The sequence below is a fragment of the Chenopodium album genome, chromosome 27, assembly GCF_948465745.1.
Source record: "Chenopodium album chromosome 27, dcCheAlbu1.1, whole genome shotgun sequence".
NCBI classification, from domain to species: Eukaryota; Viridiplantae; Streptophyta; class Magnoliopsida; order Caryophyllales; family Amaranthaceae; genus Chenopodium; species Chenopodium album.
The window spans coordinates 24,835,392-24,850,370 of record NC_137860.1 but is presented as its reverse complement, the minus strand read 5'-3'; the positions used below and the strand labels follow the sequence as shown (position 1 = coordinate 24,850,370).

Genomic DNA, 14,979 nt, shown 5'->3' with positions numbered 1-14,979 from the left:
TCTCAAGTCTTTCCCCTCTTGTTCACCCAAAAAAAACAAAAAAAAATACATAAAACTTGATAATATGAAACTTTATATTAATGTTAATTTTACAGCACATCTATCTATTAAACTATACTAAAAGCAAACCTAAAATAACACTTGTCATTACCTTGTGAAAAATTTTCCCGCCTTCCTTTTTTTTTTTTTTTTTTTTTTTTGTGCAATTCTTTAAGTAAACTATTTAAACCTTATGTATTTTCTTTAAGTTTCACAATCATATTCGATGTATATCCAAATGAAATATTTTCTGAATATCTTTTATATAATTTGTACTTCATATTTTGTAATATTATTGTCAAAAATATTAAACAACCATGCAATTGCACGGGATTTTAATCTAGTTATTTTTATTATATGCAGTAAAATATATTTTATTATGTTATCAAAATAAATACTCCCTCCATATTTTATTTTTTGACCCAACTTCCTTTTGCGGTCGTATTTTTTTTTATTATATTTTAATAAAAATTAGATTATCTCTTCTCCTAACTATCATACTTTATTCTTCCACCAACCCACTTCCTAGAATGCACCACCAGAAGGGTGAGTTCGGTTAAACATAGCGCATATGGTTCTTCTAAAGGGAATCATGTGATGGCAGGGGGTGGAGGCCAGGTGTTGTGCGTAGCCACACTGGTGATCGAGGTTCATTAGATTTGTGTTAAAAAGTGGTAATTGTACTTGCACAAGAGCTAAATTGTTGGCAGTGTTGAGGGGATTGGCTATTGGGTGGAATGGAGGACATCGCAAGGTGCAATTGAGAGTTGACTCAGCTCAAAGGTTGTGGTTCATATGTTAGTGGATCCTACTCCCTCTAACTCTCCTTTTATTCACACTAGATGAAGCCCGTGCGACGCACAGTTTGTTTGATTTTTTTTAATTTTTTTCATTTTTTTTTGTATTAATGAGCTAAACTTTGTTACGAGTATATTTTTAGATAAAATTCCTAATATTTAAAGATAATATTTAAACTTAATTAATTTAAACTTAGAAATCTCATTCGCCAATTTTGCTTACGTGGCATTTGAATTATTTAATTCTAAAAGAAATTAATAATCTCTTATTTAATTGGCTACTACTAAGCTTTATAATCTTACATAGCGCGTTGAGAAAATTAGATCCTACGTGGCTCTCTAAAAACTCGGGGAAAACCTCCCCTTTATATATATATATTAGATCATCCGAAATTGTAAACTATCGTGAGGAACAGTTGGGAAGTCACGATCGGACACTGGTATAGAGAAGCCAATATGGTAGCTGATTGGTTGGTGAACTATGGGGTTACGATGGAGCAAAAGCTTTTATCTTTGAGGTGGTCCCGAAGGGCCTTCGAACCCTTAGTTTTATTGGAGGACTTGAGAAGGGTGGAGATCCTGAGTAGTTGTAGGTTGCTTTAATTTTGTTTTTTATTTCGTGTATTTTTGTTTCTAGTTTGCTAGTTTCTCTTTGTTTTGGGGCTTGCCCCTCGTGATCAAAAAAAAAAAAAAAAAAAAAAAAAAACTAACCCATCTTCCTTCATATTCTCCTAAAAGTAATAAAATACACAAGGAGTACAAGTATATGAATAGTGAAAAATTAAAATCCAACATGTCAATTGTTGTGGGACGGAGGGAGTATATGTTACCTTATTTTAAAAAGTTTGTTCTTTTATAATAAAAAAAATCCTGAAACTCTCGATTCTCTCTCCTCCTCTTAAAACAAAGACCCTTCTGAAAACCTAGAACTCACTGGATGGCGCCGCGGCCGGTTCTCCGGCGAGTTTCCTTTTCATCCTTTCTCTATTTTCAAGTTTCTTAAGCCCGTTTTGTTCCAGTGTGGTGAAGTTGAAGCGAAACCAAACTCCCAAAAAGCTTCTAACTCCGTTTAGTGCTACCTTCTTCTCACCGGAAAGGAGAAGAAGCCAAACGCCACCAAGGTTTTACGCCGCATAGAATAAGGATCTAGGTTCAGATCCATGTGTTTAGGGAACGTAATTGACATTTTTTTAGGGGTCTTGGGCTAACTCTAACACCGCTGTCAGGGGATTGCCTGAAAAAGGACATTGCAACGGTAAAGGTGAAGTTGGGGTTAGGGTTTCATAAATTTCTTGCGTTTGGTTTCGAAATTCTCTGTTCTGGTTTTCTTCTTTGGTTTGGCTAGTTTGATTCGGCTTTTGAAGGTTGGGTGCTTTAATTTGGCTATGCAAGTCTTCGTTTCCTTAGTTCTTCTTTCTTTGAAGCAAGTATGTAAGCTAAGTTTTGTGTTTAAGTATCTGCTTTGTGATTAGATGTCCCCCTTTTGGGTTTGTTGGTTTGTTTTTTTCCTTGTATTGTGTTCATGTTGGGATTTTGGATGGATGGCCAAGGTGGGCTTGTCCAGCTGGAAGAGGTAAGTGGAAGTATATTTGGGTTTGACTCTAAGTTTTAGGTGGTCAGAGGAAGTTTTGCCTTGGCCTTTACCTATGTTTCATGTCTAGATTTGGAGACGTTGATCTCCTCGTTATAGTCCTTGGCAGTGGGAAGGTTTGGTGTTTTGTTTCATTGTCAATTGGCTCTAATTTTGTTAATTGGAATTTTTTTAGTTTTAGTTTTTCAGGTCTGTGATGGGTTTTGTATTCATAACATTCAAAATTTTAAATCTTTGCACTGCTCCTATATTATTTGGGGTTCATAGTATGCTACCATTCAAGAATTTCTTTCATTTGAAGGAGAGAAATCAAGTTACTTGTTACTGTGATATTACCTTCCTTTCGTTTCTTGCTTTGGTGTTGTTGTTCAAGCTCCATAGGTTGATAGATGTTTCTACCATGGTCAATTACCCAAGCTTCACCCTTGGTGGAAAAAGGACACTGAGATTAACTTGTAATGTAGGCTACAGCTCGCTAGAATCAAGGCGGTGCTATATACAAGGTGGTTTCAACACTTATGGCAGTTTAAGGGGAAAAAAAAAACACTTTTTTTTTGAATAACAAAAAAAAAAAAAAAAAAAAAAAAAAACTTTCTAGGGTAATGGAATAGTCGACTCTTATGTTCTTGAAATACTTTCAAGGGATGGTGATTATCCGATGTAATATCATGAAAACTCACATAAAGTTCATGCTTAATAATTTTTAAAACTTTTAAATTTAACAAATTAAAATTGAATTGCCAACAACTTTTCTATTTTCAAGAATCATTAGAATCACAAATGACATCATCTAAAATATATATATAAATCAATCAAATTAAATCAATTTTGATTTCCTTTATTTTATACCTAAAACAATTCTATGAATTATTATCAAAATTATTGATTTATTGCGCTATAACTAGTGTGTTTCCACGTTTCTCCTATTATTATTATGTTTTCAGTTTTGTTTTCTCCTAAGTCTTTACCCCAATTATAGAGGATAATTTGAGGAAATGATTTATCAAAGCAAATGGTGTTATTGTTAGCATTAGAATCCAATTCACCAACGGCTTAGCTAGCTAATGATTAAAGAGTACAATTATGTTAGAAAAAAACAATTACATATCAAAGACCCTTCTAAGACGTCCAATATGTATTATTGCTTCGAAAAGAATTAAATTAATTAATTTAGGATGAGTTTAATTAATTCTAACGCCATCGTCATTGGTCATCGGTAATTTTGACCGTGACGGAAATAGTAAAGTTAGGGTTAGGGTTTTGTGGGTCCTTGCGTTGGAGGGCTAGGCCTAACGCCGCCGTCAAGAGAAGTTCGTGACGGTAATGGTGAAGTTAGGGCTAGGGTTTCGAGGTTCCTTGTGGTCGTGGTCTCGGTTTGAACGGTGCTCTCCTCCGGTTTGTTCTCTTTCCTAAGTATGTTTTTTCTTGGTATTTATCAGAGTTTACTTGTCTTAACTTGTTTTTATGGTAATTTTTAGCCCCCTTTGGTTGTTTTCTGGGCTATTAAGTTGTTTTGGCTATAGTATTTTGGATGGTTGTGTGCAGAGGGAGTTAAGATCCTTTGTTAAGGATTGTGGTGTGATTTTAGTGGTAAGAGAGTTTACAGGTTTGGTTGGGGATTTGAACAAGAAGTTGGCCTTGGCTAAGGTGAAGTGTGTGTTTTGTTGGAGTGGTATTGGTTTGGTTTTTTTTGGGTGTTGTTAAACGTCGCTCCCCTTTTACTAGGCAACGCTCGCATTTTTTTTTAAGATTTTCCATTTTTACCCCTATCAAATAAATACCCACGACTCACTCCACGGCACTCACAACTCTCATTTTATCTCTCTTAATTTATTTATTTTTTTAAAATATGTAAAATCAAGAAGAAAAAAAGCCACAACATTGATCACAACAACAATAAAAGTACTAATACTAATTATTCAATTAATCACAAAATGAATAATAAAAATACAAAGATTAGAAAAAAAAAACAAAACAAAAACCAAAAAAAAAAAAACAAAAAAAAAAAACCAAAACAAAAACAAAAAAAAAAAACAAAAACAACAACAACAAAACCACCGTACATCCGCCCAAAAATTTAGGATTTACCTAGGTGGATCCTAATTTTTTAAGTGGATTCACCTAGATCCGGAAATTTTAGGTGGATCTCCTACATCCTGTAGGAGTTTATAGGTACTACGCAGCGGAAATAACATGAATCATATTCATACAGTACCTAATCCAAGGATCTAATGCATAACACATAAAGCACAAATAATCGTACCTTTGAAGCGTGATTCCACGAGCGATCGAGCAAGAACAAAGGGAGATAAAGAACCTCAAACGTGATTCCTCTACTTGGTCCACGGGCACAGATTAAGACCTCCACTAATGCTAGTTAGTCGCGAAAGAACACTTCTATCGACCTTCTACGGAGATGAACGAACGATCAACTAGCCAAGAACCACCGCGCAACACCATGTGGGCCACTAGGGGTGGCCGGCCGTGGGTGAGAGGGGAGGAGAGAGGCGTGCGTGTGAGAGAGGGAGGATGAGGGCCTTTGGATGGTGGTTGCTTGATTCACAATTCACTGTATTGTCAATTGTGACTTGTATCTTCAACCCTAGGCAAGACTATTATTTATAGATCGTATCTCTAAATAATAGTCCAAGTCCAAATCCAAGCCCACTTCCTTATCCCACTCAAACTATACTTAGCCCACTCATGCTTATGACTAATTGATTGCTCATGAGGCCCATTAATGGGCCTCTAACTTGCTTAACCCAATACCCTTGTGTGTGACCAATATAGGATCCATTCTAAAGGGCTTTGGACTATTTGACTAGCCCAAAGATCATCTCTCATAGTCTAGCAACAGAGGATGACGCCCCAATAGAATGAACTTATTATCTCCATAATAGTGATCCTTGATATATCTAGTAATTGCACTTATCGAAGACACAATTCCTTCAATCTCCCACTTGTCTGAGACAAGTGCGCAATATTCAAATTCCTTAAGTCATTTTGTGTCGATTTGATAATATGATTGCATCATATGTAATCAATATTAATCCTCAAATCATTTCTTGAAATCTGAGTTAGAATTACAAAACAAATGGTTACTTTATAACACATTTGAGAACGGCCATGCATTTTCTGAATTCTCCCTCTTCAAGAGGCCAAAACATGACACATTCCTAATTTAATAGGAAGACTCTATCCAATCTTGTGGCAACCAAAGCTCCCACTCAACTTTTGAAATAACCAGGAAACACCCTTTATAATCTCCAGTTACGGGAAGACGTTTGAATGTACCACAGTTATATCATCCATTGAATGAAACCAATGTTCCACTCATGTCAAAGGAATCCACTAATATATCCGGAAGTTCTATACTTGAACTTCAAAGTAGGTCTATAGTTCGATCCTGCATCATTCATGCATATCCATGTGATTGACCGAGCATTATCACTATACTCCTATAGCCCATGAAACCGAGCTATCCAATCAATCTTACATGCTAGTCCATTCATTGAAATCATTTATGTCCACTTTAATGATTTCGAACTAGGAACTTAAATAATATGTGGATTTTGTTCACCTGTGGGGTTTCATACACCAGGTCTCTAAAATAGATAACCTGATGAGCCCATCAATCCATAATTATTTTGGACATTTTATTTAATCTTGAAACCACGATTAAATAAGATTGAAACTTTGTTTCAATTGATAAACATAATTCTGCAAGCTAATGTATTTACTTTTGTAATATGCTTTCTCAAAACATACGCAACTAAAATTACATAACTTGCTTCAATCCAAAAACCTTAGTATGACTCTCATACCTTGGTCATGGAAGGGGTTTAGTAAGTAGAGTTCATGAGACATTCTCATAAACATGAATTTTGCAATTTCTAAATCTTATAATCATTTTCATCTCCATACACTAATAATTTTCCTTCGCCCTTTCGCAAGGAATGAACTTAGGAATTTCTAATTTGTATTCCAACGTTACATTGGATTTCGATTGAAATCTATCATCACTTGTTCTTAAAACACGTGAATCAAATAGACGAGTATAGTCCATGGTATGCATGATGCATCTTTTGCAAATTGCACAAGGATCATCACTCAAAGTCTTAATTTCATCAACCTTTCTTAAAGTATTGAATCATTAAGCAATGTGCCATGTTACATGGGATTGAAACTCCTTTCAATATAATGTTGAACCCTATAAGAATCTTATCAATATAAGCTTCTTAACCAAAACTCAAACATCTTTCGAGACCTATCTATTTAGATCTTGAATCCCAAATGTACTCATCTTCTTCTTCAAGGTTTTCATACAAAATGCATTACCCACCACTTGACTCTTCAAGCAATAAATAATTGCTCTTTATACTAGACCAAGAAGACTTCATAGCTCCCACTAAATATCTTGTACATACAAGACCTTTCCTTCATTTTACGAGAACATCAAACGATTTGATTAACTCACAAAATTAAGAACATTAACTCCCTGATGCTAACTTCAATCCATTATGGATCTTTTAGGCATCCCTAGGATTATTGGATCTCCAAACTTTTGATTGTATCATATACAAATCTTCTTTCATGAACAATTTCAAGAAAGCGTTTTGAAATCCATCTACCAAATCTCATAAGGTAGAAATCACTAAATATCTTTAATAGATCTTTGCAACATGTAAAGGTTTCATCGTAATCATAGTCATACTATGATTTAGTTGAATCCTATAACAAGTCTTTGCTTTAGTTAGAAAACGTTTTTCTTTCTTGTCTGCTCTGCTTATATGGGTTTCACCCAACTTAGGCAAATTATTCAAGTGTCATACGCTTGCTTACAGACTTAGAATCTATTTCAGATTTCATGGTTTTAAAACCACTTGGAGTCATAGCTTGTCAAATCATCTTTATTACTTGCATAATCATAATGTTCCAAAATAAATATTTTATAACTCTTAGTCAATATGAAATCATATTTCTTTGGCTAAGTTTTACATATGCTAGTCATCATTGTGGGTTTTTATGCAACAATTGAAACTCATACAACAACTTTGTTTAGTTTTCAATGAGAAACGACAATAGAGGATGTGCACTTGGAATGTACTACCTTCGACACATGGTTATTAATCCCATTACACATAATGAGACCACGCGTTGTCATTTGTAACATGAGGTGAATCATGCTCATATTGTTGCTTTTATTCGATAACTTCTCGAATTTCTTCAAGATTTTCGAAGTCACTTTTCTTGAACTCTTTCAAGACTCTCGAACTTTTCAAGATTCTTATACTCCCACTTGCCTTTTAGGGAGGCATATTTAGCATAGGGTGAACCAACCATGGTTTTGAACCATGTTTGTTTGTTGCTTTTCTCGAACTCTTTTGAGATTTACACTACTCCCACTTGACCTTTTGGAACAATTTCCATAAGGGCACCTACTTGAGCAACAAACATTTTGTGCTAAGTATGGTTGTGTAGTAGTACCCCGTGCTCTATATAGGAATAGAACGTGCATTAAACGTTTTAATACAACTTTTATTCCTTATTTTGTAGAAAGACTTTATAAGAACTTTTCTCATCCATATCACATATAAAGTCTTTGCTACTTTTGATTTGACGTATGTAGTTTTTGTTTAGTTTTGAGCTTATCTTAAAAGTATATCCCTTGAACAATGGTTGGAAGATAGGTAGTTTACATCCATTATCAAAATATATCTCATATAGATTGATAGCGTCCTCCATAAACACTTCACAAGGTTTGCTTTTGGAGTTTGTTGTAAAACGTTTTCACAACTCTTGGATGTTTATCAAGGTCTTGGCTTAAATTCTCATTATTACGATCATATCGCAATACTTTGAATGTGTTGCCAATCATGTCTCGACTTAAAATTTCCACAATTACAATCATATTGTAGTGTAATCATTATCTTGTCAAGTTGATATTGAACTTCATACTGAACATTTTGAACATTTCAAAATTTTCACCCTTATGTTTCAACTAAGCACAAGTAGTGATCATATCACAAATGAAGTTTCATTGTCGTCTCTAACCTTTGAACCTTTGGTTTTCTTACATCGATATGTATTCGACCTCGAGTTCACATCATCATTTCTCTAAATGGTGACTTAGTCATAATTTCAAATTAGAATGATAATTACATATATCAATAGATTCATAATCTAATGATATTGAAAGTCCATCCCTTTGGATCTTTCGCATGCAATTTTCATTTTCATTCGAATTAATTGACATTTTTAGAGACAACTTACATAGAAATGGTTTAAATATTTCTATCATATAGAACTTTAAACCTATTTAGCAATTCAAAACACATTATGACTCAAAGAAGCATAGAATAACATTTATTCCACGTTTTGAATCTTCGATGCTTAGTCATTACTAACATTGAATGGTGTTTTGATAATGGCAAGAATGAATAACATTTATTTAATTCTAGCCAATACCAAGGCAAGGTGAAATATAGGTTCTACTTGTAAAGTTGCAACTTTTGCTTCCAAACTTGTAGATTCTACTTGTGAAGTAGCAAAATTTGCTTCTAAACTTGTAGATTTATTCCTCCTTTAGCTAAATTCTTCCTTTAGTTCAACCAGATTGTGCAATGAGTGATCTAAACAAGACATCATATGTCCAAGAAGTAGCAATATGCTAAATCAATTTCTATAATATAATTCTTAAATTGGAACATTTCCATTCTTTTACCTTCCAACTATATGAGATAGTATCTAATCAATTGGAATTGATCCATTTAATTAGAAACATTGTAGTTCTAGGTTTGAGAAGTAGCAACTTGTTTGCAATTCTTGGCCTATAACTTCTTAATGCAATCCTCATATATTCCTAAACCCTTCCATTTGAGCCACTTAGAACATTTCTCTTAGATTCAAAATGATACCTTGCTCAACTACTTTAAGCATTTTTCATGATTTTGCTAAGTCTATTCTATCATTATTTATATTTGAGTTTAATCAAGCATTAAACTCTATATAAAATAGATGAAGAATATTGTTATTTGATCAACTTTTGATCATAGATATTTCCAATCACTTTCTCATATTCAATCATATTGAAGATAAGAGATTTTATTGGATTTCTATACTTGTCTTTTGGAGGATTTGTACCTCCCATCTCATTATATCCCTTGAAACATTTTTCAAAATGAAGATGTGTTGGTATTTTACTCAAACATTTTGAATAAAACCAACCTTAGACATGTGACATGAATTTCTAAAACTTGCCTTTTAGAATCACCTTAGCAAAATTGGAATATAGGTTTATGGATTATCTTTTAAACTTTTTGAGAACGTTTCTCAACTTTATTTTTCAATCGAGGAGATTATATATAATAATAAAATTAGAACGACATGTTACTTATAAGTAAACGCAAAATTCAATTATGTTTATTAAATTTAAAGTACCAAAAGCGAATTAAATTGGTAACTTTAAAGCATTCATTCAATATTTAAATGATCCCTATTGAATAAAATGATTCCAAGATCCTTTATTTGTGCAATAATTAACCGGACTGAGGCCCTGCCATTAACCATTACATTTTCAAGGTGAGTAAACTCTTTACTGATTACAACTCTTGTAATTCTTGGTTGAATAATTAACCATCACATGTTTAATTATTACTCTTAGCTTCAAGGTTCTAAACTGATCTTTAGGTAACCTTGTTGAATATAACCAATTAAAATGTAGAACGTGATCTACCCCCACTTCCCCAAGATATATTATGATGCTCTGCTGAGGCCGACCCATCACAAACGATCAAGGTTTTCGTCGGGTTTTTAATTGGGAAAGCTGCATCAATATTTCTGGGATCTAGATTTATTATGTTGTGATTGTATAGTGAACTCTAGCGCATCATCAAGCAACATAAATAAACCTAAACATGCATAATCTACTAATGCAATAAAACATGACATAGTATGGTCCCTTAATCCTAAGAAAACTAATAAAGTAAAATGCTCCCACTTGGATCTTCATGGATCTCATCCATCTTGCTCCATTGGGCCTTCACTTCATTGGCTTTTGGATCAACTGCAACCTGTAAATTTATTCTATTCTATCTACTACTTAAATAAAATAAAATAAATTACAAAAATACTCAACGGTACGCAGACCGTATTTAGATTACAAAAATACATCACGATGCGCAGATCGTATTTTAGAATCTATGGGCCATACTAGTCTATATATAGCAATAAACAATATCATATATTATAAAGTGCCATATAATAAATCACTCATCATGCTTTCCTAAACTACAACATCTGATGATCATAATGAAGGAAACATGGCTATAAATATCTCATATTTTAATTAATTACTGTAATTAGATAATATCATATATTAATCACAATCAATTATAAAATATCATATATTTCAATTTAGGTATGAGATAGAATCAAATCTTATTTGAAATTATGGAATATAAATCATATTTATTTTCCATGATTATCCTAAATAATTTAGGAATTCTATCCTAATTACTTGCCAATCACATATTTTAAATCAATTATTATCCATAAATAATTATGAGATAATCACATTATTTAAATCAATTATTATCCTTTTGGAATATGCTCAGAATATACTAACAAATCTTATCCATAATTAACCACTTTAATTTTGGATAATTACCAATTTAACAACTTAAATATGGATAATATCAAATATAACAACTTTTGAATATTTGATTTTATCCTAAAATAAAAGATTTTATCTAAATAAAACCAATTTTATCTTTTAAAATTAAAAGATCATATTTTCAAAATATTTTAACTTATCCAAAATAAAACTGATTTTATCCCAAAATAATTCATAATTATCTTGAAATAAATTTTCAAAAACTGATTTTTTTTTTTTTTTTGAAAAATCGCCAGCCACGGTGGCCGTACACCGCAAGGTGTACGCTGCTGTGCAGCGGCGCAGGGCAGCAGCAGCAGCACCGTGCACCTGCGGTGCGGCACTGCTGTTGCTGCTGTTCTGATCCTTGCTGCTGCCCCTCCCCGCCCCTCCCTCCGGACCACCAGCAGCGGCACCACCGTGGCAGCGCCACCCAGCCGCGGTGCTGCTGCTGTAATTTCCTTTTTTTTTTTTTATAATTTTTATTTTAATTAATTAAAACAAAACAAATTTTGTAAAAATCAATTAAACTTTATGTGGTCCTATTAATCCCAAAATTAAATCATATTCAATTTTGAAATTAGGGTTCTTGATGAAATTAATCCCCAATTTAATTTAACACTTAAATTAAATAATTTGATCATGAAAAATTCATAATTTTAACATGTAATCAAATAGATTAAATTCCTTAAACATATTATCATCAAAATAGATCAAAATTAAACACAAATTTCACAAATTAGGGTTCAAAATTTCGAAATTTTCGAAATTAGGGTTTAGGGATTCGAATTTTTTTTTTTTTAATTTGGGGCAAAATTCGGATCACATCATGGCTATTTTGAGCATTATTAAATCACATTTAATCAATTCCAAGAGTTAAATCACATTTAATATAATAATTGACTCATAATTAAATATTCTCCCTCCTAATTGAATTAAAATTGTGGATTATCAAAGAATTATTGGCAATATGCGTAAATGCAATAGGCTAACTGATACCACTGTAGGAGTTTATAGGTACTACGCAGCGGAAATAACATGAATCATATTCATACAGTACCTAATCCAAGGATCTAATGCATAACACATAAAGCACAAATAATCGTACCTTTGAAGCGTGATTCCACGAGCGATCGAGCAAGAACAAAGGGAGATAAAGAACCTCAAACGTGATTCCTCTACTTGGTCCACGGGCACAGATTAAGACCTCCACTAATGCTAGTTAGTCGCGAAAGAACACTTCTATCGACCTTCTACGGAGATGAACGAACGATCAACTAGCCAAGAACCACCGCGCAACACCACGTGGGCCACTAGGGGTGGCCGGCCGTGGGTGAGAGGGGAGGAGAGAGGCGTGCGTGTGAGAGAGGGAGGATGAGGGCCTTTGGATGGTGGTTGCTTGATTCACAATTCACTGTATTGTCAATTGTGACTTGTATCTTCAACCCTAGGCAAGACTATTATTTATAGATCGTATCTCTAAATAATAGTCCAAGTCCAAATCCAAGCCCACTTCCTTATCCCACTCAAACTATACTTAGCCCACTCATGCTTATGACTAATTGATTGCTCATGAGGCCCATTAATGGGCCTCTAACTTGCTTAACCCAATACCCTTGTGTGTGACCAATATAGGATCCATTCTAAAGGGCTTTGGACTATTTGACTAGCCCAAAGATCATCTCTCATAGTCTAGCAACAAAGGATGACGCCCCAATAGAATGAACTTATTATCTCCATAATAGTGATCCTTGATATATCTAGTAATTGCACTTATCGAAGACACAATTCCTTCACATCCACCTAAAATTTTTGGATCATCCTTGGTGGATCCGGAAAATTTTAAGTGGATCCACCTAGGTGGATCCTAATTTTTTAGGCGGATGTTTTTCTCAATTTTTTTTTAAAAAAGTACGACGACTTACATAATCCTCCGGCGAAGCTTCGGTGTCGGATGTGGTAGTGTCGGGATTTTTTTTTTACCACGTGGTAGTAGATGGAGGGGTCGGGAATGATATTATGCCATTATACAATACAACTTACACAAAGGGCAATATTGTCCTTCCATGTCAAAAAGGGAGCGTTAGTATGTAAAATGGGAGCGACGTTTAGCAGTTCACTTTTTTTTCCCTCGGTTGTAATGATTCTTGTGATCATTACTCTTGAAATTTGTTGTCTGAAGCAGGCGCCCAAACTTTGTTTTGGGGTTTATCGAGCCTCGACGTTGTCAAAGCTTTCTTGCCAACAAGGAAAGTTATTGATTGGAAGGTCACTAGTTCAAGTGACCCGTTTGACGACCTTACTTTAGCTTGGTGATGAGTTGATCCCGCCAGGTAAGGAAAAGCTAGCCATGGTCAAACAGTTTCGATTCTCTCCGTTGCTCTCTTTATAGTGTGTAGTATGTTTTTGCTCCTTGGTTTGTAAGGAGTCCCTGATCTGCGACAGGTCCGGCCAACTCAAGTTTATTTTTATTTTTAATGTCAAAAGTTATTGTAAAGGCTTAAGTGTTAAAAGTCATGCTTTAAGTTTTAGTTCTTATTCTGTATTTTGTAAACTTTCATTTTATAAATAAATTTGCTCTTGTTACAACAAAAAAAAAAAAAAAAAAAAAAAAAAAAAAAAAAAAAAAAAAAAACCTTTTAATTTAGTATTATTTACATATGCTACTAATTTGACTGTTTTTGATGATTTATTTTTAGATAAACTAAAGTCATTTAAAATTTTTTTAGATTTGTCTTATATAAGCGATTAAAATAATATACTGACCAACATGAAATGAAAATTGCTGCATATAAAAACATCAAAGGTAGATAGTAATTATTAACTACTAAACTACTGACCATCATTCGAAGGATGGTCGATTCTCCACTAAGTCTGCCTACTCTTTGCTTGTCCGTGGCTCAATAGATAATATTGTAAGTCAGCCTACTTCGGACTCTTGGTGGAAAAAGATGTGGGGTTGGCCTCTTCTTCCGAAGTTGAAGATTTTCGGTTGGAAAATCCTACATCATGCCTTACCTCTCTTGGATTCTCTTAGCTTACGAGGCGTTCCGGTCAATCCCAGTTGTGTTTTTTGTAGGGAAGCTCCTGGATCGACTTCTCACCTTTTTTCGGGACTACTCTTTTGTTCGGCATCTCCTTACCTGCAGGTTTCCATCCTCGGATATTCTTTCTGCTTCTATGAAACCTTTTGAGATGTGGTTCTCGGAGTTCCTTGTGGATTTTAGTATTCTAAGATAGTGGAGGGATTTACGGTCCTTTCTTTGCCTCCTTTAGGTTGTTTGGTTGACACGTAATCAGCTTATTTTTAGGCAAGCCCTTTACTCTCTTGCCACCATTTTCGCTATAGCGGATGAATGGGTGTTTCGGGAAGATCAAGCTGGTCTGTTTTCTCTTTAACTTCTTCCAAGTCAATAAGGACGGGTCAGTTCCACCTCTCCTTTGGCTTTTCGGTGTCTTCGAGGCATTTCCTCCGATCCTGTGCAGGTTTATCTGGTGTTGGATGGAGCATGGTCTGCTACTGATCTTTCTACGGGGGCAGGTTGGATTTTTCACAATCCTGGTTCGGGTGAGGTTTTAGGAGGTGCTTCTAGGGCTTGTCGAGCAGCTTCTGCTCTTCAAGCTGAGCTTCAGGCTTGCTTTTGGGGTCTTCAGGCAGCTATCCGTAGAGGGTTCATTAGGCTGTATATTTATACGGATAGTGCTATTATGGTTTCTCTTCTTGCTCAGGATAATCCAGTCGATATTTCCTGCCTATGGTTGGTGTATGATATTCGTCGTCTTCTTCGGAGTCTTTCTGTTTGCAAGATCTCTAAGGTTCCTCGTTCCTACTGGACAACACCAGCTCATTGGCTTGCTAGACGGGCTTGCGAGCACTGGATTTTGTTTTGATCCTTTTG

General features: G+C 34.5%; 1 protein-coding gene across 1 annotated transcript; it reads left to right on the top strand.

Annotated features, from left to right (window-relative positions):
- Window positions 1-2,377: 2,377 nt before the first annotated feature.
- Window positions 2,378-14,971, top strand: LOC145619829 (uncharacterized). The gene is made up of 6 exons (XM_081674521.1): window positions 2,378-2,409; window positions 2,498-2,543; window positions 3,973-4,074; window positions 13,933-14,229; window positions 14,357-14,462; window positions 14,544-14,971. The coding sequence occupies exons 1-6, from the start codon at window positions 2,378-2,380 to the stop codon at window positions 14,969-14,971; spliced, it is 1,011 nt and encodes a 336-aa protein (XP_081530647.1).
- The last annotated feature ends 8 nt before the right edge of the window (window positions 14,972-14,979 follow it).